This window comes from Equus caballus, chromosome 22, assembly GCF_041296265.1.
Source record: "Equus caballus isolate H_3958 breed thoroughbred chromosome 22, TB-T2T, whole genome shotgun sequence".
Classification (NCBI taxonomy): Eukaryota; Metazoa; Chordata; class Mammalia; order Perissodactyla; family Equidae; genus Equus; species Equus caballus.
Genome location: NC_091705.1, coordinates 705,620 through 727,387, shown reverse-complemented (window position 1 = coordinate 727,387; position 21,768 = coordinate 705,620). Strand labels below are relative to the sequence as shown.

General features: G+C 56.0%; 1 protein-coding gene across 28 annotated transcripts in view; it reads right to left on the bottom strand.

Annotated features, from left to right (window-relative positions):
* Positions 1–1,325: 1,325 nt before the first annotated feature.
* LOC106781248 (ral guanine nucleotide dissociation stimulator) overlaps positions 1,326–21,768 on the bottom strand; it is a 137,291-nt gene continuing 116,848 nt past the window's right edge. For 15 of the 28 annotated variants that reach the window (XM_070246969.1, XM_070246968.1, XM_070246961.1 and 12 more), the window contains 14 exons: positions 14,455–14,565; positions 13,392–13,585; positions 12,683–12,790; positions 11,828–12,018; positions 11,401–11,681; positions 10,402–10,617; positions 9,953–10,056; positions 9,355–9,424; positions 8,508–8,576; positions 7,990–8,064; positions 7,371–7,403; positions 6,875–6,996; positions 3,191–3,549; positions 1,326–2,389 (listed from right to left, as the gene is read on the bottom strand). In XM_070246969.1, the coding sequence (XP_070103070.1) occupies positions 2,307–2,389; positions 3,191–3,549; positions 6,875–6,996; positions 7,371–7,403; positions 7,990–8,064; positions 8,508–8,576; positions 9,355–9,424; positions 9,953–10,056; positions 10,402–10,617; positions 11,401–11,681; positions 11,828–12,018; positions 12,683–12,790; positions 13,392–13,543 (1,863 nt within the window). In that variant the 5' untranslated portion in view covers positions 13,544–13,585; positions 14,455–14,565 and the 3' untranslated portion in view covers positions 1,326–2,306. Of the gene's footprint in view, positions 2,390–3,190; positions 3,550–5,939; positions 6,244–6,577; positions 6,670–6,874; positions 6,997–7,370; positions 7,404–7,989; positions 8,065–8,507; positions 8,577–9,354; positions 9,425–9,952; positions 10,057–10,401; positions 10,618–11,400; positions 11,682–11,827; positions 12,019–12,682; positions 12,791–13,391; positions 13,586–14,454; positions 14,566–14,966; positions 15,239–19,651; positions 19,790–21,768 lie in introns of those variants that run through there. The other 13 variants (XM_070246980.1, XM_070246976.1, XM_070246975.1 and 10 more) reach the window with 3 other exon arrangements.

Genomic DNA, 21,768 nt, shown 5'->3' with positions numbered 1-21,768 from the left:
CCAGGACAGGGAGCTGAGGGGAGACGGGAGGCGTCCACACCAGGCGAGACACAACCAGGTGAGTCGCGGGGAGGCAGGGAGAGAACCAGAAGGCCTCCCGCTCCCTCCGCCCGGACTCAGCCGGCTGTCCCTCCCTCGAGCCCCTGAGAGCGGGGAGCTCAGCAGGCTGCCTCTCTGAGCCTCAGACAGCCGCCAGGACGGCCCCGCCATCGCCGGGGAGCGGGGACGGAGGGGACGGAGGGGACGGAGGGGACGGAGGCCCCGAGGAGCCCTGTGCAGCCCGCGAGCCCCGCGGCCCGGCCCTCGAGGACAGCGCCCCGCAGGCCTCAGCGGACACGGCGGGCCAGGGCCGTGCCGCCGCCCGGAAGGCTGTCCGGGACCCGTGCCCGGGCTCAGGGTGCGTCTCCCCTCGGAGCGGCCCTCCCGCCCCGCTGCGGCCCTGCCCGCCGTCCTCCGAGGGCCTCCTCGTCTCCGCGGAGCCCCGTCAAAGCGCTCCCGCCCGGGCTCCCCGCGGAAGCGACGCCCGGACCCCGGGGCCTCGCGGGCCAGGGCGGCACAGAGCGCCCGACGCGGCGCGCGTTGGACCGGCCGCCCCCACCCAGGAGGGACGAGGCCTGGCCGGGACAGCCCCGCGCGCACTGGGCTCAGGGGAACCGGATCGTCGCGGACGCCCGCGAGGCCCCAGCTTGCCGGCTCTCCGCGTCAGGCACGCCCCTCACGCCGGTCTGAACCTGCAGCCCCTTTCACCGGCTCCACACGGTGGCACCGCCACGCCTGACGCGGATGTCTGGGGCTTCCCCATTGGCTCAGGGGCGGGGGGCGGAGCGAGTGAGGAGGCGGGGCGAGCGGGGAGGCGCGGAGACAGAGGAGCCGGGGCTGCAGCCTGCAGCCTCACTGGGGAAGGCCAGAGAGCGTAAGTCTGAGTGACAGGCAGAGCGGGGAGGCGGGGCGAGGGGGGCGTGGCGAGCAGGGGGCGTGGCCACAGAGGGGCGGGGCAGTCGAGCCTCCCTGAGTGGGGAGACAGCAGGAGCGCGAGGAGCAGTGTGAGCGGAGAGGCTGTGCCAGCTCGGGAGCAGAGCGTGTGAGGAGGCGTGGCCAACAGGACGGCCCCCGTGGGGGCGGAGCCCAGGCTGGCCAACTGCCTGCTCACAAACGCCTGGAGCCGCGCCCCTCCTGCCCGCTGCCTGCTGGGAAATGGAGTCTTTTTTTACTGGAAACAGAGAAGCTGCGCGTCTCTGCCCCTTGGCCTTTGGGAAATGTGGTCCACAGTCGGACCTTCGGGTCAGATGCCACAGCCCTCCATGCCAGAAAATCCCAAATGAACGTGTTAGGTCATTGATAACTCTATGTTTAATCTTTTCTAAACAAAATTCACCTTGAGGTGGAAAGTGGCTCCACGAAGTTGAGTTTCGTCACCCAAAATAACTGCAATATTTTCCGTATTCTGCCTGCAGGAACCAAAACACACTTGTTTGGGTAGGTTTCCCAGGTTTTCCCTGTAAATCGAGATGAGGCAGTAGGTACAGTCCCGGACAAAGACAGAAGAGACAAATCCATTTCCGGCATCCATGGCCTCTGACTCTGTCTTGACCCTGAAACAGAGGTTTTCAGCATATTGCTGCTTAGGAAGACAGAGGCTCGACACAGGAATGTGAACAGCAACAACCAGAGAAAGCTTTGTGTGCTCGCCCCGAGGGCTTCCTCAGGGGCCCCATCTGTTCTTAGATTTTCCTAGGTAGGAGCCATCCTTCTTTGTCTCTTTGTATGCCCTGGGACTTTTGGCAGAAAACTTACCATTTGGAATATTATGACGTGACAACTAGGGAAATCAGGTTCTCCCCTCCCCAGCATTTCTGGAGGATGCTGACTGCAATCGATGGTGATAGTTTCTTTAGGGGATATTCTGTTCCAACCCTGAAAGTTCTGTAGTGTTTGTCATGTGTGGCCACTGAACACTTGGATCTGTTAGCCTAAAGACCTTCTAGAGATCCTGAGTTCAGTGGGTCTTCGGATGTCCTCCTGGGGAAACAGGGCGAGGGAACACTGTATGTGACAGGGAGAGCGACTGTCTGCTTTGGTGTAGAGAAAGAGCGTGGCAGGCTGCATCCAGTTCTCCTTTCATTCTGGCACACAGAAGACTAGGTTTCCTAGCCCTCTTGGTTTTCGAATGGACGTGTGGCTACTTCTGCCCAAGGCATCACTTTTAGGCCAAAGGAGAAAGGAGGGTGTGTAAGGCCCCAGGTGCTCTTTGTGTCCTTCAGTGGCAATGGAAGAAGGCGTGAGTTTCAGATGGTGTAGCAACAAGGTCATGGGGTCTCCATCAGCCTTGCCCAACGAGACTTGGGAAGCAGGGTTCCCTTCACCCCGGCGACCAATGTTTGATGTAAATCTGAGGAGAAATACATCTTGAGTCATGGATTTCTTAATCATTGCATTTAATTTCTTACCAGAGCATTACCTAAGGTTGTCCTGAAGATTACGATGACCTACCCTCTCAGATTGTCTAAAGGGTGATTCTCCCAAAGCAGAATTTCCCGAATCTCATATTGCTATGGTCAGAAGTTGTGTCTGCTGATGGCTGCTTGTCACATATCAGGGCCCTGCCAAGAGACTCTGAGTCTGATGGGGAGTATTGCATGGGGAAAGTGTATGGAAGTGTTCTGGAGAGATATCCCTATGGGAAGGTAGCAAAGCAGAGATGGTCGCAGGAGAAGCTGAAGCCGAAGCCCATTGCCACTGGGTCTCAGCCAACCCTCAGGGATCTCTGGAACTGGGACGGTCCTTTGGTGTTGTCCCAAATTGAGACAAGGGGACCAGGCTTCTTACTCTCTTATCTGCCAGACATGGGCCCCTGGCTGTCCCTGGAGAGGGCTGCATCCTCTGGTTAGGCGCTTCCCTATGCTGTGGGAATGTCCTGTGAGGGAAAAAGCTGTGAGCTGTCCTCAGCCAATATTCCCAGGAGCTGTGGGGTGGATGCCTTGGCCTTGAGCATGAGTCTGGGCTGAGTCTCAATGTTTCAACGGCACTTCTCCTTCACCGTGGTCTTCCTTCCCAACCCAGTTAACAAACTCCCCATGGGAGGATGTCCCTGGGAGGACTTATGTAGAGCTCTGCCTTTCCCTGTGATTGGCTGAGAGAATGGCATGGGGGAAGACCAGAATCTCTCTCTCCAGCATTCAGACCCTCTTACCTGGGGGCTTCTGGAGAGCTCCAGAAGGGTTCCGACCTCGGCTGACAGTGCTGAAGTTGTTCCTGTAACAGTGGCCACGGATTTGCTGTAGTCCGGCGCTTGTAGTTAGGGAGAGTCCGATTCCCTCCAGAGAGCCAGAACAGTGTGCTCTCCAAGGTCTTGGCATCACAGGGACAGGCCTGGTAGACATCGAAACCCAGGGGCAGGTTGGCGAGTCGAGGGGCGTTCTCGTTGGTCTCCTCAAGGGTGAAAGAAAGGCCAGTCTATGCTGGTAATTCTTCCAGACACACCTAAGCCAGGGGGCAGCATTCAGGAGAATGGTCGAGTCATGCCATTCAGGGACAAATCCTAAGCCAAGCCTAGAGAAAGGCAGGGTTCTGGACTCAGGTTACCCGTTCAGAGATGCTCCTGTTTTGGCAGATAGAGGGGGTGTGAACATGGTTCCAGGGGCTCTAGAACCCCCTGGCATGGCTCTCTCACTGTGATGAGGCAAATCATGTCCAAATCAGCAAGACGGGTGTTCAGGGCACTGTGAGTGGGGGGAGACGGCATTAGGCTGGATGGTATGGCTGTCAACTGGATAGATTTTTTGTTAGCTCCATAAATGGAAGATGCATCTGTGCATGGACCACACGGCAAGAAGTTCTCGAGGTCCGTGAGTGAGGAGTACAAGCCGTCTCATCGACCACTTTGGAAAGACTGAGTTGAATCCCAAAGTGGCCTTGTTTTCGCTTGCACTGGAAGCCAAGATGCAAGCATCCGTCCCCACCTTAGACCTGGAATAGTTTAAATGGCACCCAACTTACCAGTTCCTCAAACATTTTGAGCATTTCCTGCCAACACCATATTCACCTGAGGCATTTCAAGGGACTCACATTGTTACTTTCTCTTCCCCTAAGTCAGCTCCTAGGAAGCCAGTTTTGGTAACTTCTGTGTGCCTTGAACAAGAAACATTTCATCCAGATTTGCTAATTTCTTTCCTCGTGGACTTCCGCAACCTACTTCCAATTTGGAAACCCAAAGACGGGATGAATGGTGCCTCCTGTGTCCACAGCTGTACTCCCACAACAAACTAAATATTGCTACCTGCCGGGTCGGCTCTCAGGAGCACCCCAGTCCCAGAGGAGACTCTCTTGGGACACCCATGCCTTCATCCCAGCCCTGGGCTAGCCCTGGGACCTGCCACGACTCTTTCTCCTCCGAGGGACAGCACAGCCTTCCCCACCTTCCTCTGGCAAGTCTCTTTGCTGGGTGGCTGTGCCGCATCAGCAAAGACCTGGGCTGCCGGGGACCAGGATTGATCCTCAGCTTCCCGCTGTGCTGAGACGGCCTCCCTGGCAGAGCCCAGCCTGCCGTGTGTCTGAGTGACACTTGCAGCCACCAGGAAGGAGGGGATAACTCAGAAGTGCCAAGCGCTTCACCCCGCCCTTGTCTTTCAGGCTCTTTCCAAGGGACGACATTGCAAAGGCTGGGTGGTCACGCTTTCGCTCCTGCTTCTGGACCCGGTGCTCCTGTTGAGCTCAGAGCAGTGTCTGTTTAGCACCCAGATGGGAAGCATTTCAGCATTTCCCTTGGTAAGGCTGTGTCCACGCACATCCACAGATCATCAGGTTGCTGACATTCCCCGCAAGACCCCCAACTCACACCCTTCTTAGGCCTCCTCTTTCAAAGCTCCCAACAGGAAAGGCACACATCCCCACGACAGAACCACAGCACAAGACTGTGGAAAAGAACACAGCCAGCCGAGGGGCTGCACACTTGCTGGGCTCAGGCACAACAACGACTTTAGGAAAGTCACTAAAAATACTCCAGATTGTGTAAATTTGGGACTGTCCGACACCACGGGCCTGCGAAGCACACAGGCCCAGAAGTCACCCTCAGCAGCAGGGAGACTGTAGGGTCATTCCTGGTCAGGATGATGATTAGAAAGGCTGGGGGCATCTAGGGAATTTCTGCCCCAAGATACAATTGTATGCAGAAGTGCAGAGATGCTGAAAATCCTAGCTCAGGGGAGCACTAGGTTTATGGAGGGAGACCTGGCTGAGGCCCTAAAAGCTGCATCCCACAGCTTTCCCCTTGGATAGACAGCAAGCAGGAAATGGTATTGGGAGTCAGGGACCAGAAGCCCAGGGGGATCCAGTCTAGGTCAGAGGTGAACAGGGAGCCCCTAGTGGGCCCGAGAAGGAAGAGTCCTGCCTGCCCATGGTCCATGTCCACAGGACCTTCCTCTGGCCTTGTCCTCTCTATGTGCACGTTTTGAGCTTTTGACGGTATTTTCCCCACTTAGAGCTGAAGCCATTGCGGAGACTAAATCAGAAAACAAGGTCCTAATCTGTGTGCAAGAGAAACCGGGAAAATGTTCCCTCTTCCGGCAGAGTGTCGAAAGGCAGCCACTGTCCTGGGCAGGACGTGTGCTAGGGACAGGCACGTGCTAGTTTGACAGACACACCCAGCTTAGTGGTTGTGGCTCTGCCTGAGAAAACGCCTCCAACCGCTTAGTCCCAAGAGGTCGGAGGGGCCATCTCTGCTCCTGGACAGGGTGAACCACACTGCAATGATCCTGTCCTCGGCGGGAGGGGCACTTGGGCACGTCCTTCAGTAGCCAGGGAGGGGACTGGCACTTCTCCCTTCTCCACATAAACTGAGCTGCTCACTCTGGGAGATTTCTAAATTCGAGGAGGAATGTGAGTTTCTGGATCTGGTTTCCATGAGCGCTGCGAGCGAAAGACTCACACCTCCACTCCCAGGATTAGAAAGAAGCAACAATTTAATATAATACTCAAACGGAGCATTTACCATTGACAACAAAATATGGCCCCGCCAAATAGGGAAATAGGTGCTGGGCAAAGGGGGGGAGGGGGAAGAGGGGTTGGTGCCTTCCCTCGTGGCCAACAGGGGACCCCAAGAAACGGATCACAAAGTTCTCCTCATCAGAATCAGGGGAGGTGGCCCTGTGCACCCTGAGTGTCAACGCTGTGTCCCCGCTGTAGCTCAGCTGGTCTCAGGGGGGTCATCGACCACCACCACTGGGCCCTTGGTTGGGGGTCTGGTGTCTGGAGAAAGAGAGGCATTTCCTGAGTGGCCTGCCCTGGAACCACAGTGCACACCCCATCCCGGCCCCCACTGCGCTCTGTGCTCCAGCCCTGTGCTCAGTGCTCAGTCAGCCAACAGCACCCCATCTGTCCCTGACACAGGGGCTGATATTTAGCGTCACCCACTTCACAGAGGAGGAAACCAGTCCCAGAAACGTGAGTGCAACCGCCCAGGACGGGACTGCTCAGCAGTGGAGCTGGAACCCAGGGCCAGCTGTCTGCCTCCCCAGGCCCACGCTCAGCCTGAATGTTTCCTGAGCCCATGGTTTCAGCCACTGCCGGTCTGGACACTCACTCTGGCCTGAGCGGTTCTTCTTGCCTTTGAAGAAGAGTCGAATCTTTCTGACCCAGTGGTATCGGGGCTCCAGCTGGCAGGACAGGCTGTAGCTACAGGACAGAGCGGAGCTGGGAGCTCTCAGGAGCCACACATCACATGTGCGTCCTGGAGCCTGCCAGCAGCTGGGGTCGAAGGGCCCCAGGGGTCGCCATGCAATCAGATCAGGGGCTGACCATGGAGCAACGGCCATGGGCTCTGGAGCTGGTCAGCAGAGAGAGGCTGCCCTGCCCTCCCCCAACTCCTGACCCGACTCACCTCTCCTCCTTGCTCAGGGGCTCCACGGCCTGGAACCAGGCCCCAAAGTGCTCGTCGGGCTGCACGGTGTACAGATTTGCAGCCTCCTGGAGCAGCTCGATCTCGTCCATCAGTTTGAATTGCTAGGACAGAGCAAGCACAGGATGCCCACAGGGCCTGAGTGGGGGACCCTGCAGGGCTCGTGGAGGGGCTGAGGAAGGGGGCAAGGGGCCAGTCTGGGGCCTTTGCCCACTTGGGAACCCTCCCTCCCTGCGATTCCAGTCAGGGCTTGCCTGCTCTCACACTTGGCCCAAAATAGCTCCTCCTCCAGGAAGGAGTCTTTGATGCCAGCCCTTCCCCCACCCGCCAATGCCATAGGATCCCTAGCTCTGTATATCGAACTGTGCAAATAAATGTTCCACCCTGGGGATTGGGCCAGAGGGGGTCCTGCCCACTGCGGGGGGGTCTCTGATTTCCACACCCCCACCCTCCCCACCGGGAGGCCGCAGCCGCTTACCTCATTCCATTTCCGACAGTTGAGCACATTGCCCTGGAAAGCAGACAGCCGCAGTCCATCAGAAACAGCCCCCTTGGGCCAGCACTAGCCCCCGTCCACATCTCTTGCAATGTTGCACTACTGCCAGTGGGCAGGCCCATCCAGAGCCCGGACTTGGACCTGGGCCAGTCTCTGGGCTCCAGAGCAGGGGGCGCAGAGCAACTGAGGCAACAGACCTTGTGACCCAACCCTCTCTGATGACACGTGGGGAGACTCAGGCCTCAGGCAGGAAGGGACAGCTCAGCCTCTGATGTGCTTCCTGACTGGGAGGGGCCCGACTTCTCTTCCCTCACTGGCAGGGCCAGAGGGAGAGGCTGAGTCCAGCTCAGACACCACCTCCTGCGGCCACACAGTCAGGCAGCTCTGAGCCTCAGCAGCCCAAGGAACCTGGACGGTGGCTTATGCAGAGCCTGCATCACCCACTGGGGAGATGGGCCTGACACCCCAACTCCCACACGAGGCTGGAGGCCCTGCTGAGAGGACCTTTGCCAAATGCAGAGAGCTCAGGGCTCAGGACAGGACTCTCTCCTCCCCACCCTCAGAAGCCTGTGCCCCCGGACCCACCTCCAGGCTCACTCACCTCCACATAATCCTCCATCGTAGTGTCCAGCAGCTCCAGGGAACGGAAGAACGTCACCAGGGAGGGGATGACACCCTGTGCCGCCATCGGGATGGGCATGGCGATGAGCTCCCGCTCTCAGGTGCCCCCATGAACCTTCCCCTGAAACCCCTCAGCCCAGCCTCCTGCCCACCCCACGCTCCCACACAGAGCAGCCTAGGATCCTCGGGACACCCCAACACACGCAATTCCCTCCCCCGCTCCCCTCCAGGAACACCAAACTCCATCAGTCAAGTCCCAGGGCTGGCTGTTGGCCTCTCCCAGGGGCAGTGGCCCCTGCCCTTCCCCACCCCAAATCTGCCCTGCTGCCAGCCCTTCCAGGCCTCCTCCTGCTCACTGCCACTGCAGGCCCGTCATGCTTGGCAGCCACAGCAGATTCACCTGAGGAGGAAGGCCCCTCTCCTGAAGGAGGTCTCCAGCTGGGAGGGGGAGCCCCCTCTCCTCTGACTCCTAGGCCCCTCCCCCACAGTCACCCTCACCTGCTGCCGCTGCCTCTCCTGGGGTCCCTGGCGGGCCCTCTCTGCAGTCTTTAACACGGAGGTCGCCTCCTGTCGGGGCCGAGGACAGGGTCAGTGCGCCCATACTCCCCTCTGCATGTCCCCCAAGGCCCCTGATCTCAGACCCTGGCCATCGGCTCCAGTCCCCTGCTGCCTCTGCTGCTCCCACCTCCAGGGTGCTCTGATTCTAGACCAGTCCCAGCTCCAGGACTCAGTCCTGTGTGACCTTGGGCCTGCCCAGGCCTCCCTGGCCCTCTTTCCTCAGCTGAAAAGTGTGAGGAGAACGTCACCTGCTTCCAGGAGTCTCCTGAGGACTCAGAGTCATCTGCGTGTCATCACTGCTCTCCCCTCACCTCTCGAGGAGGAGCCGGCACAAATCTCCTTGCGTTCCTGTCCTCCCTTGGATGGTAGCACCCCGCTGGGAGGCCTGCACCGCTGATCATTTCCCTCCACTTCCCAGAGGAGGAGACGGAGGCCCCCAGAGGGGCAGTGACTGGCTCAAGGACCCACTGGGAGAGGCTGCTCCCCGTGCCAGCTACAGGCCCTGTCCCCGCTGCCTTCACCCCAGCCCTGGCTCCAAATCTGACCAAGGCCCCGACCTCTGGACTCCAGGGGTGCGTCCAGACCCCAGGTGAACAGACAGGGAGGGGGAGGGCAGGGTGTCTTGGGGGACCTGGCCGAGTGGCCCAGGCCTGCCCCACCCTCACAGGGCTCTCTGACCCCCAGCCTGGGCCGAGCCTTGCCATAGCCTCACCTCCTAGGATCCCCTCGGGATGTTCCCCTCCCCTCTCCTTCTGGCCTCCTTCCAGATCTCCAGCCTCCAGGTTACCTGCACTAGCAGCTCCCTGCTCACGCGTTTCTCTCTCCTGACCCACTTCTTCCAGGTTCGAGAACTCTCCCTGCGGGGTGGGGAAAGAAAGAAAGAAAGAAAGCAAGAAAAACTTTGGGATGCTTGAAGGCAAGTCCCATTTATTTGAGAACCCAGCAGATCCAAACTGCCTGGGGCCTGGATGAGGGATTTTGCTGGGGTGTTCTGAGCTCTAAGGTCCCCATGGGACTGCGGAGGGGCCTCTCCTCTTGTCCCTTGGGGCCTCCATTCCCAGATGTCCCAAACAGATCTCTTTGGAACAGTGTTGGTTTCAGCTGCATAGAGGCTTCTGTTGCTGCAAAGGAAACACCTGAGATTCTCCACCTGGGCTCAAGCCAGGATCTGGTCTGGAAGGAAATGAATCCCTGGGACGGAACTGCTGGCCTAAGGACGCTGAGAGACTCAGAGACCCAGCACCCAGGTCAGTCCCTGTGCCCGGCGTTCGCTGTCTCCCAGGTGGTCTCAGCTGACTTTGGGGGACATGCCGGCCCAAATCAGGCTGCCTGGGCCACCTCACCCTCATGGTGCTTGGCTGGAGAGCAGACCACCCACTACCCACCTGGAAACTTGTCCCCAGGTGTCTTGGAGACGGGCAATGGCAGGGCTCTGCAGGGCAGAAAGGATTGTGTGGAGGGAACAGAAGTTCCCGAGGCCTCGACACTCCTGGGGAAGCGGAGAGATGGAGCCGTGAGGGGGAGCTGAAGCTCTGCTGCCTCTGGTTTCTGTCCCCTCATGGACTTCCCCTGTCCTGGAGGAGACACATGCCCAGGGAAGCCAGGGAGGGCACACCTGCCACCCGACGAGCAACACTGCCAGGCACAAGGATTTGTAGCTCAACACAAGGAAGGAAGTGAGCTTGTCCCCACTGGGACCTCAAGTCAAGGTCAACGTGGCCCTGGCATGAGGGTCAAGGGACAGTCCAGGGACTAAGACCCCAGACTTCAATCCTGAGAGCTGAGAAACAAGAGGCAATTCCCACGCATCCAGACAGGGCGTGCCAAGGCTTACCTCAGCCACCCTGATCCACAGCTCAACCACCCTGGCCCTGTCCTGCGCTGTCATGCTCGCGTCCCCAAGGCAGGTGACGAGGATGCAATTGGCCACGGTGTTGTCGTGCATCACAGTGTCACCGACGGTGAGTGCCAGGGACTCGCGTTCCCTGTTGTCGCGCTCGGACCAGATGGAGCCGAGGCAGTGGGTGGGCACCAACGTCTTGAACAGCTCCTGCAGAAGATTCGGAGTGTCACCCGGTCCTGCCGCACCCCAGCTCGGCGTCCACAGTCCCCCATAGGCCCAGCAGGGTGAGATCAGAACTGGAGCTCAGGAAGCAGAGCATGTGGCCTGAGGCTTGTGGGAGTCCCTGGGTTTTGTCTGTGTCCACCGAATGCACCCAGTCCAGGATGACCCCGGACACAGTACTGTGGGGAAGGGAGGGGACATTTGCTCCCAGCCCCATCTCACTTCCTCCAAGCTCCAGAAGGCAGCCCACACATGCCCACCAGAAGGGCCATCATCCACCCATCCCAGTGCCCCTCGGGTCCCACTCCCCATTCCCATGCACATTCCCCCGAGGCAGGGACAACGCCCAGGTTTGTTTGACTGTCTCCACTGGAGTCAATACACATCACCTTCCTGCTAAGTGCTGAGGCTGTCCGGGCCACCTGCGCAGATGGGGGATCCACCCAAGGACCTGGCAGCACTTCAGTGAGTGCCCATCCCCCACCAAAGGGCCAGACTCTGCCCACCTTCCACTCTCTCCCACCTCATTCATCGGCACAGCCACCCTGTACAGCAGGTGCTGAGTGTCCGTCTCTACCGTCCCCTGTTCGCTAGGGGACAGCTAAGGCTTGGGGAGAAAGAAAGCTGCCCAGGTCACAGTGTTGATAAGAGAGGGAGCAGGGATTTGGACCCAGATCATCGGAATCCCGAGCAGGGAATGGCAGGTGTGGGGTGGCTCATGGCACCGGGAAGGCAGGGGCCACCCGCCCCGCGAGCTCCTCTGCTCACCGCAGCCATCCTCGTCAGCTGCTCTGCCACCAGCTGGGGAGGGAAGTCCAAGATGTTCAGCTTCTCCTCCCGCAGCTGGTCCTCGGTGGTCACGGCGCAGGGGCAGCTGGGCTCTGGGGCTGCCTCTAATGGGGGCCCTTGCTCTGGTCCTGGAGTGGCCGACTCAGGGGCTGCTGGCTCCAGCTCTACCACACGTGGTGAGACTGGAGGTGCAGCTGGCTCCAGCCCGGGGGCTGGCACTGGCTCTGGCTCTGGAAGTGGCAGGAGCTTTGGAGCTGGCTCTGGAGCAGGATAAAGAGAAAGTTTCACCCACACACCTGATGGTTTCTGTGCCTTTCCAAAGATGGGAAGGGCTCCACTGCCTCTAAGGGAACGCTAGCCCATGAACCTCAACACAGACGGTCTTCCCAGACTCCAGTCCCCTCACCTTTCCGTTCGGCCTCAATGGCCTTGAGATGCTCCAGGTGGCCTGGCAGAAGGTAGGCATGGCCCTCCACGTGGGAGCCACCAAAGCTGACGTGCAGAGTGGCCAGCTGCAGGGTCCAAGAGGAAAACCGCAGGGGCTCCCTGCAATCCTGCCCTTGGCCCAGCCAGGTTCCCAGCAGGAAATAGATAGCACTGCGGGGAGGCAGATGGGCCAGAGAGTCAGTGGCCTGGCCTTTCCTTAAACACCGCCCTCCCAAGGCACTCGAGTTAGCATCTGCGCCCCTTTGCCAGACCCTCCCCCTCCAGAGGAGGGCCCCATCCCAGCCCTTAGCCCTGGCTGGCTGTCCTGGCTGTGGCAGGCCTGCTCATCCAGCAGGCTGAATACAGAGTCTGTGAGAGTCTCTTGTTCCCACCGGCACTCTCCTCCCCAAGGGTCTGGACACAGCCCACCCAAGCCCTGCATGCATGTGGGCCACTGGAATGAAGACTCCAGCAGATTTGGGAGCAGCTTGCTCACACACCTCCTACTATGGACCCGGCGGTGGTGCTCACAAGGTGTGCATGTGGAGAAAGGGAGGCAGGAGGAGCTGGGACTCTGCTGGGAGTGGGTCTCTAGGGGACAATGCAGCCCAGCCTCCCTTCCGGTTATCAGGGGGCCTGGGACCCATGCATAGCTCTCTTTGAGTCCAGTCCTGCTGGAGTGGAAGCCACCAGAACTCAGCCCTCCCATGGGAATCACAAGATGGGTGAGATGCAGGGTTCTCCCAGGCCTGACCCGGCCACAGCCTCCATCCTCTCCCCACACCCTGTTTGCTAGAGACAGGAGGCCCTCCTTCTCGACCCAAAGACCACTCACTTTGGGAGGTGGTCCTGTCCTCCAGCATCCCGCACGCAATGGGCCAAGCTGCCTCCATGTGTCCCAAAGGGGATGAGGGCATCGCCCGGGACGGAGGGTAGATGGGACCTGTGAATGATGTCAAGTGTGACTGTCTGACTCTCAGATTAGAGGGGAGGGCCAGGGAGGCTGTCTGCTTCAGTCACTGAGTGACACTTAGTGTGTCCAGAAGTCCTGCTCAGAGTAGGTCCTTCATAGACATTGTTGAATGACCTCCAACCAGAACCACCCCGGGTGTCTGAGTGGGCCTGTGGCCCCTCTGTGGCCCTAGAGATCCCTAAGTGGCTACACCAAGGACAAGCACCAGGACCAGCTGGATGGCATCTCAAACTCCTTGACAGGGTGCTCTCCAGGTGCTTTTCCAAACTCAAAAAGCCACAAGCCAGTGAAGGGAGAGGAAGACTACTTTCCGTGGGGGACAGAGAAATAATCACCACCAGCAACCACAGCATGGCCCACCACCCTCTCTGCAGAGCCGGGCACCAGGGAAGCACCTGGGGGGCTGATCCCATTCATCCCTGGGAGAAGCCTAGCAAGTTCATCCTCTCCCACCCCACGTTTCAGAGGAGCCAACTCAGGCTCAGAGAGATGCGGTGACATTCCCAAGGCAAGACACACAGCTGGCAGTGGGCAGAGTCACCACTGTGCTGAGGAGGAGGTGGGCAGTCACCTGGGAAACAGCTGGTCCAGCACCTGGTGGGCTGTGCTGGAGCCTGAGTCCCTGCAGAGGGAGGTGATGACACTGCAGAGGACTCTGCTGGGGAAGGCTGGCAGCACAGACTCTGAGAGCCTCTGCATCATGCCTGCCTGGAGGGCACGCATCCTGCAGGCCTCAGTGACAGACAGAGTGGACTCATCTTCACTCTGGGTGGGACGAGGAGGGACACAGAGTCAGGGTCACCACTGCGAACCACCAGCGTTATTGGGGTCTGCAGCTGACCCAGGAACTCCTAGCCCCTCCCAGACGTCTGCGACAGGAGAGACAGGGGTCCCAACTCAGCAAAGTTCTGGGCTCTCAAAGTGCAATCTGACTTTGGTCCTGCGAAGGATTCCACACTGAGCTCCCTCGAGGCCATTTGCTCACTGAGGGACAACAGAGCTCCCTCTGTGCAGAGCACCAGCCCAGTGAATCCTCAACAGACACCCCTCTCTAGAGAGGAGAACAGAGGCTTTGGCATGCCAAGTGGATTCTCTAGGTCCTGTGGCTCAGAACTGAGAACCGCCCAAAGTGAGGGCTGAGGGACATCCCCTCTAACTGCCTGAGGCTTCATCAGACCCTGACCTGGAGGGAAATGTTATGTGGCCACCTCACCCCTCCCAGGTCTGGAAACAGTGTACAGGGCAGTGACACGTTCTGAGAATCCCTTTGACTTTCAAACACGCTGATGGTTATTTCTTTTACATTAAAGGGAGTTTGGAGACCTTTGTTATCGAGGTTTCATTTTCCAAAAAAGGCAAAATTCAAAGATACTCAGGGCCTATTGGGAAGTGACAATGACATCAACGTTTTCTCTAATCTTCCTAGGAAAATGCAAAGAGTGCCCTCCTACCCTCCTCTGCAGCTGGTGGGGAGGAGCGGAAGTCCAGATTCCTTTGGGAATGGGACTGTGGGACACTCATGGGGGACAGACCTGTTAGGGTCCCAGGAGAACGGCAGTTTGAGGTTGGATTCTGGGCCTGCCCTGGTCATCTCAGGGGCCTGCGTGGGAAGACCCCTCCGTGCCCACTCTCACCTCAGAGCAGCCCTGGTTATTGATGGTGGCGCGGTGCAGCTGGTCCCTGTCCAGGGAGATGGAGTACCCGAAGCCATCCGTCAGCTCTTCCACAACCTCCTGCGTGCAGCTCTGCAAAGACAGTGCCCGAGAGCCGGGCCGGGAGGTCGGAGGGGCATGCCTCGACTTGGCCACAGGAGGAAACCCCAGCACAGATCAGGTACCGAGCAGCATCTGCATAGACCTCTAGCCAGGGAGGGAATGAGATGACACCTGGAGGGCTCGGGACTAAACTATGGGTAGAGGAGCTTGGTTCCCAGCACCCACTCTCCCATCCTGCTAGCCACCACCTAGGCTGGGAACACGACACACTGCCAGGCTTCCAACACCAAGCAAATGGCTCCTGCCCAGGGTGGGTCCCCGCTCAGCACCACCGTCCATCTCTCACTCCCCTCCGACACACAAGGAGCCTCAAAGTGGTGTGCGGGTGGCATCCAGTTGTGGCCTAACCCTGTTGGCTTTCCCTGTGTTACCTGAGTGCTCCTCCTGCCAAGTGGACAGAGGCGGTGCAGGTGAGGGCCAAGCCAGTGTCTATAGTGACTGAAAAGGCTCTTTTTCTTGGCTTTCCTGAAGCCAGAGCCTCCACAACTCGGGAGACAGCAGGAGAACATCCTCTTGTCTTCAGTGTCGCCACCCAAGTGGGCTCAATAGGATGCTATGTCTAGAATGTGGGCGCCTGGAGACCAGTCTGCTAAGTTCTGTTGGGGTCTGTCTCCAAGGAAGTGAGGTCACTTCCTCAAGTTTCCCTTACCTGGGCGCCTTCTTCAATCACACCCACCGAAAACCTCTCTGGGATCTTGGCTGCTCACCCTCCTTGCCCATGTCACCTCCAGAACTGTACACAAATAGCCAGCACAGATCCCAACACAGGACCTTGAGATGGAACCAGGGTTCCAGCTTGAGGACATGCAGCTGAGTTCCGACCTCTTTTTTCCTACAAGCTCTGTGTCCTGGAAATGCCAATGGGCCTCCCAGGGCCTCCTCAATCACCCAAACTGCACGATGGGGACGAGGCCAGAAATATCTCCCTTGGGACATCCTCAAGTGTAGAACAGACAATAGCGACAACACCTGTGGTCTGGTTTCCATGTGTCTGATGCACACACTTAGAGATGAAAGAATGACAAGAAGGGGTGGGATGTAGTGTGGAGTACCCCTCAAAACAGGACTGGGTTCCAGCTCTGTGACCTTGAGAAAGTCACTGCCCCTCTGGGCCTCATTTCCAGGTCTGCACCTTTAAGAGGTGGAAATTAGGGGAAATTCAGATACTTCCATTCACTGGCATGAAACCTTGCACGGTCTCCTGTTTGACTTAGAATCAGACCCAAGTGCCTCGTGTCGGCCTATGTGGTGGGCAGCCTCCACTATGGCTCCTGGTGCTCACTGCCTTCTGCTGTGCACGTCCTTGTGGAACCACAAGTGGTCAGGAACTGCCTTCTGAATAGAATGCAGCCAAGGTGATGGGATGGCCTGCAACCCAGGGTTAAGAACAAAAAGCCTGGCCCTTCCTTCTTACTCATTGGCTTTAGTCCCCTCCGTCTTTCCCTCCTTCTGTTTCCATCTCTCTCTCTCTCTGCATCTTATATCTCTGGAACTGGGGGAGCAAGTGTGCATGTTTTCAGTTGTCCTATGAAGATGTTCCATAGGAGAGAACGGAGGGAATGATTGGCCAACAGACAGGCAGGAACTCAGACTTTCAGTCCAAACAAACCCCGTCAACATGCATGTGAGTGAATTTGGGAGCAAACCCTCCACAAGTCGAGCCGCAATATAGCCGCAGCCCCTGCTTCACAGAGACCTTGAGGCGGAGGCACCCAGCTAAGCTGTGCCCCATTCCTGGCACACAGAATTTGTGAGATGTTAAGGATTTGTATTTTCTAGGTGCAATGTCTTAGAGCAGTGTCATCAGAGAGCGACGGGAAAAGCACAGTCTGCCAGTTCCTGCCCTCTGGCCCTGGCTGTCCCCATCTACCCTCCTCTCTCTTCTCAGGCTCCTTCCAGCTCCACTGCCCTCTTTCGGACATTGTCTGGTCAGACCCACTTCTTCCTGTGAGCCTCTGCGCCAGCGGTGCCTTCTCCCTGACACTCAAACTGTTCCCAGACACAGGCAGGCGTGCCTCTCATCTGGCACCCTGCTGACAGCAAATGTCACCCCTATGATGCCTTTCAGAGCCTCCCAGGCACAGGCTCCACTGTGACAGGTCTCCCACCTGCAAGGGCATCTCATGATGTCCTCCTTCTTGGTCTCATCTGGATAAAGGGAGTCCATGAAGGAGGGCTTTCTGCTTGGCGGACGAGGAGGCAGCTTCTTCTGGTTTCCTCAGGATCATGACTGTCTCTTCTGGGCTGAGTGTTTCCCCTCCCAAGTCCATTGTGAAAGGAAATTCTCATTCCCTTGCTTTCAAGGGTCTGGTTTCCCCAAGAACTCAGGGAGACTGGCCTCTCCCTGGAATGCGGCACCAGCCCCTACACCCAAAGCCAGAAAATTAGCACCCAGCTTGAAACACCACCAGATCCTGAAGTCAATTCCTGCTGAGGTCCCCCATCCATTTTGTAACCCCATAGTATCTCCTGATCTCACCTTTCCCCTAAGACACAGCTCCCAGCCTGCCCTTGGCTTCTTACAGGAACAGTGGGATTTCCCAGAAGCACTCCCAGACTGGGCAAGAAATGTCTTGAAATGTTCTCTATGTATTTTCCAGGACATGGGATATGGGGAGAAGTCATTTTGGTCGTGTACGTGCAAGAGTTTTGATGCGAATAACATCTTTTTCAGACAGAGATCAAAGAGTGGGGCTACCAGGTGTAACAAGAAAATGGATACACTGAGCCAACGTCTTCATGGTGTGAAGTCACAGGGAGCAAAGAACATGGTTAAGAGCAGAGAATATGGAGCCACAACTTATGTTCAAATTCCACCTCAATCACTTCCTAGATATTGGTAGAGGGCAAAGTACTTACCTCATTGGTGCCTCAGTTTCTTCATCTGTTGTTGGCAAGAAGGATAAGCGTGCCTAATTTGTGAGGATATGGATAGTGCTAAAGGAGTTAATGTTTCAAAACACTTGCAACATCCAGCACATTTCATGCCCTGTACGCATACATTACAAATGAAATGTAAATGTTCTTCTGACGCTGTCTGTTTGCTCCAGACGGGAGACTAGGGGCTGGAAGGATGTAGACAGCACTCCCTGAGACAGGATGAATTGATGAATGAACAACACTGTTGAAGGCATTACCAATGGCAGATCCGCCTCCCTATGGACATTTCCAAGGACAATCACACCCAAGCATCCCTCCTCCGTCCTGCATCGTCTTCTGGGATTCTATCCAGGAATCACGGGGGCTTCTTGAACCCTGGGACCCACACCCACCACAGGTTCTCTTCTGTCTGGCAGCAAACCCCAGGCCTTGTCCCAATGGCTGCAGCCCACAGGTTCTGAACTCAGATCCTTTTCTTCACTTGAGGGAGACGTGTCATTCCCAGAGCTGGGCACACAGAGTGTCAGCCTTGGAGGAAATGCCTCCCTGGCCAGTGGCAGGTGGAAGAGCGCCGTGACAGAGTAGGATTTGGGGAGAGTCCTCCAGGTGTGGTCAGAAGGGGCCCAGCCAGGGCATTTGTCAGCAAGGTCTGGTTGGTGGACCTTGGTGGCAAAAGAGTGGTGGGGACAGCATGTTTTAGAGTTCCTGGCATGAGACAATCCACAGGATGGTCATGAAGTCAGAATCAGCCTAATGAGGTCCAGCTCAATCCACTGTCATCTGTTCCCTGACTGGCTCACTAATCCAGGAGTGATTTACCAGGGCGATATTCGTGTTCTACCATCTTTTCGTTGATTGGCAGGAGCTAGTATTCTTTACAAAACTTGTGTATTTTTACATAGGAAAGGATAGGTGAGTTCTGTAACAACCCTTCATGCAAAGTTCTCACTAACGTATTGAGTCTCTAACGGAATCCACCGCTGGGAACTTCACAAAAGATCCTGACCTTTACTCTCTGGTTTTAGATCTTCCTGGTTGGTAAATTTTCTTGACTCCTAGCTCCTTTCCTGAGGTTCGTCCACTTAGAACAATGTAGGACTGCAACCTCTTGCCACTTGAGAAGTAGTGGTTCAACTCTATGATGATGTTGGTCTTGCTTACTAAGTGTGTGTGTGTGTGTATGTATGTGTGTATGAGACTGTTTTCTGCATCTTGCCACGTGGGTCAGATTGACTCCTTTCCTTGGAAAAATTGTGCCTAACCACTTTCTCTGGGCTTTATTTTCACGTCTTGAACAGTGCTGTCCAACAGTAGAATTTCACACTCTATCTAATGAAATTTAAACTTTTTTTAAATACCAACATTTAAAAAAGTAAAAATAAACAAGTGAAACTAATTTTTAATGGTATATTTAAACCCATTATAACCAAGATATTACCATTTGTCCAGGCAATCTATATAAAAATTAATAGTGAGATAGTTCACATTTTTTTTTTATTGGGATCAACAAATCCATTTACATAGTCTCCATTTGTAAGTTGAAACTTCTTACATATGTGGTTTCTGTGTCCCCCACTCAGAACCTGGGCTGACTTGTTAGAGAGGAAATAAAGCAGAACAGGCATAAGTAACGATCACTGCCAATCCAGCTCAGCACAAACACTCACAACTGACAAAAAGGCTGTCCCTGACCAGGGAGTAGAGGTCCCTCGGGGTCACATGGTGGATCAGCTGGTTCAGCACCCAGGAATGCTGCTCTCTGTCACATGGGGTCTCTGTCACACTCTCCATCATGAGCCATGGGGTCAGGGTGGTAGGTGCAGACAGCTTCCATGCTGGAGGCTGCCCCTTCTTCCACAGGCCCGGGGAGAGAGGAATGTGGGGACTCTAGAGAGATGTCCTGAATCCTCTGATAATGGGGGCCAGAGGGAGGGAGGAGCAAATTGGCAGTCAGTGGGAAGAGTGAAAATTGGGGTGGTCACCGAAAGTGTTCATGACTCTCAAATGCTCAGAAAAGGGACTTCCCTAAGGGAGATCAGTCTACAGCCCAAGACAAGGGGCCCGGGCTGCTCTTCTTGAACAAGGATCCAAGCAGGGGAGGAGGCAGGAGGAGGACGAGCAGGAGAGACAGCAGGTGGGGTGCGGCTGGCTGGGACTCATCCTGCCGGGAGCTGCTGGCACCAGGGTCTCATCAGGTGCTGCAGGACTCTCTCAGTGGAGTTCAATGTGGCTGAGCTCTTGCTCATGTCTGTCAAATACTGGATGTTGGAGATGGTGGAGTTGAGTGTGAGGGCCTTCAGGTCGTGCCCCTTGGCTGCACGAAGTGAGGGAGAGAGATGGCCATCACCGAGAGCTGGCCTGAGACCAGATCAGAAGCCTGAACTCAGTATCATCTGTTGCCTTTGCTCCCAGTGGAACCACCACCCAATGCTGCGCTCATCCAAGTTGAAGCCAGCATATCTCTCAGCTCCTCCTCCCTCACCTGCCAGTAACACCAATTGCACCTACAGATTGCTCCTCAATGCATTCCTTCTGTTCATTCACGTCCCAGGTAGGTCTTATCTTTTAAGATAAGAACCAACACCCTAACATGCTCACTGGATGCATTGTCTAAAGGGTGTTCTCTGCCTTGAACATTAGAAGCATTTTTCTGAAATGAAGATCTCACTAGAACACTCCTGCTCTAGCATCACCCATGGCTCCCTAAGGCCTTCAGGGTTAAGTTCAAATTTCTTGACCTGGCACTCAAAGCCCTTGCACATCTGGCTCCTGCTGACTCTTCAGCCTCATTGATGCATTCACTCTGAGTTAGGCTTTGTGCTTCAGGCAAACCAAATTCCTGTCACTTCTCCTGTACACTATGCTGTTTTTGCCTACAGGGCCATTGCTCATGCAATTTCGTCTGCCAGGAACACGCTCCACACCTTATTTCCCTATATAACTCCTACTCCTTCTTAAAGACCCCAATTGGGCAAAACTCCCTCCAGAGAGCTCTTCCCACCCAAAGGATGCCAGGTGCTTCTCCTCAAAACATCCCACCTTGTATTAGAATTTTCTGTGACTTTCACAAGACCAGGGGCTCTCTGAGGGCTGCATCAGATTGAAATATTGGTCTAATCCTTGTGATCAGCATGCTTGCCCTCAAAGCAGAATTGCACACCTCGGCTTCCCAGCTGCCCAGTAAGAATTGGTCAGTTGAGGTGTGGGGCTGGAGAGCTCCTCTGGGGAAGGAAGAGGGGCCCCCTAGGCCTGGTTGCTCAAGCAATGAGGAAGGAGGCAGGAACATGCTGCCCAGCTCAGGAGCTGTGGAAAGGGCTGTCGTCTGGGAGACACAGAGACCCCACACAGTGGGTGAAGCCCCACAGGCTCATCTGCACTCCAACAGTGGCTGTCCCAGGACAACCATTCACAGGTGAGCCATAAATGTGAGTGACAGAAGGAGGGATTGTGTGAGTAGAGGGATGTTCGAGCCTGTGAGTGAGATGAACCCAAGAGAGACAGTGTGCTTGAAGAAGAGAGACACACAACAAAGAGACAGGTAGAGGCACAGATAGAGGGAATACCTGGATGGACAGAGGAAGAGCGGACAAATGGAGGGTCACAGGGAAAGCAGGAAGAACAAAGACAAGGAAGAGAATTTGGAGAGATGGGAGGAAAGAGGATGGAAGGAGAGAAGAAGGACAAACAGGCGAACAGGCAGGAGGACAGTTGGACAGATTGATACCTGGACAGATGCTCGGGTGGATAGACGGAAGGAAGGAAGGAAAGACTGGAGGGAGGGAGGGAGGAATGAAGAATAGAAGGAAGAGAGGAAGGAAGGAGTCTGAGAGGAGGGAGAACTGGGAAAATCACCTGCCCAAGTTCAGAGGGTGCTTTAAAGGGAGGGTAAGGCTGAGAATACAGGACCCCTAACTCTCAGGCTTGTGTCCACCTGTCCCAATGCTGCCTGTTATTACTCGTAGAGACGGGCATATGGATGTAAAGGAAACCTTGAGCCCTACCCTCACAACACACAAAACTCAATTCCTGGACACTTTGACCTAAAGAGGAAAGGTAAAATAATGAAACTTCTAGAAGACAACATAAGAAAACATCCTCGGGACCACAGGGTAGAAAAAACTTCTCAAAGAAGACACACACACACTCTCCATACAAGAAGTATTGGTAAACTGGGATTCATTAAAATTTAGGCTTTCGGTTCATCGTAAGACACATTACAAGAGGGAATTTGCAAGTCACAGGATGCGAAGAGATTGTCCCAGTTCCAATATTCAACAAAGGATTCACATGCAG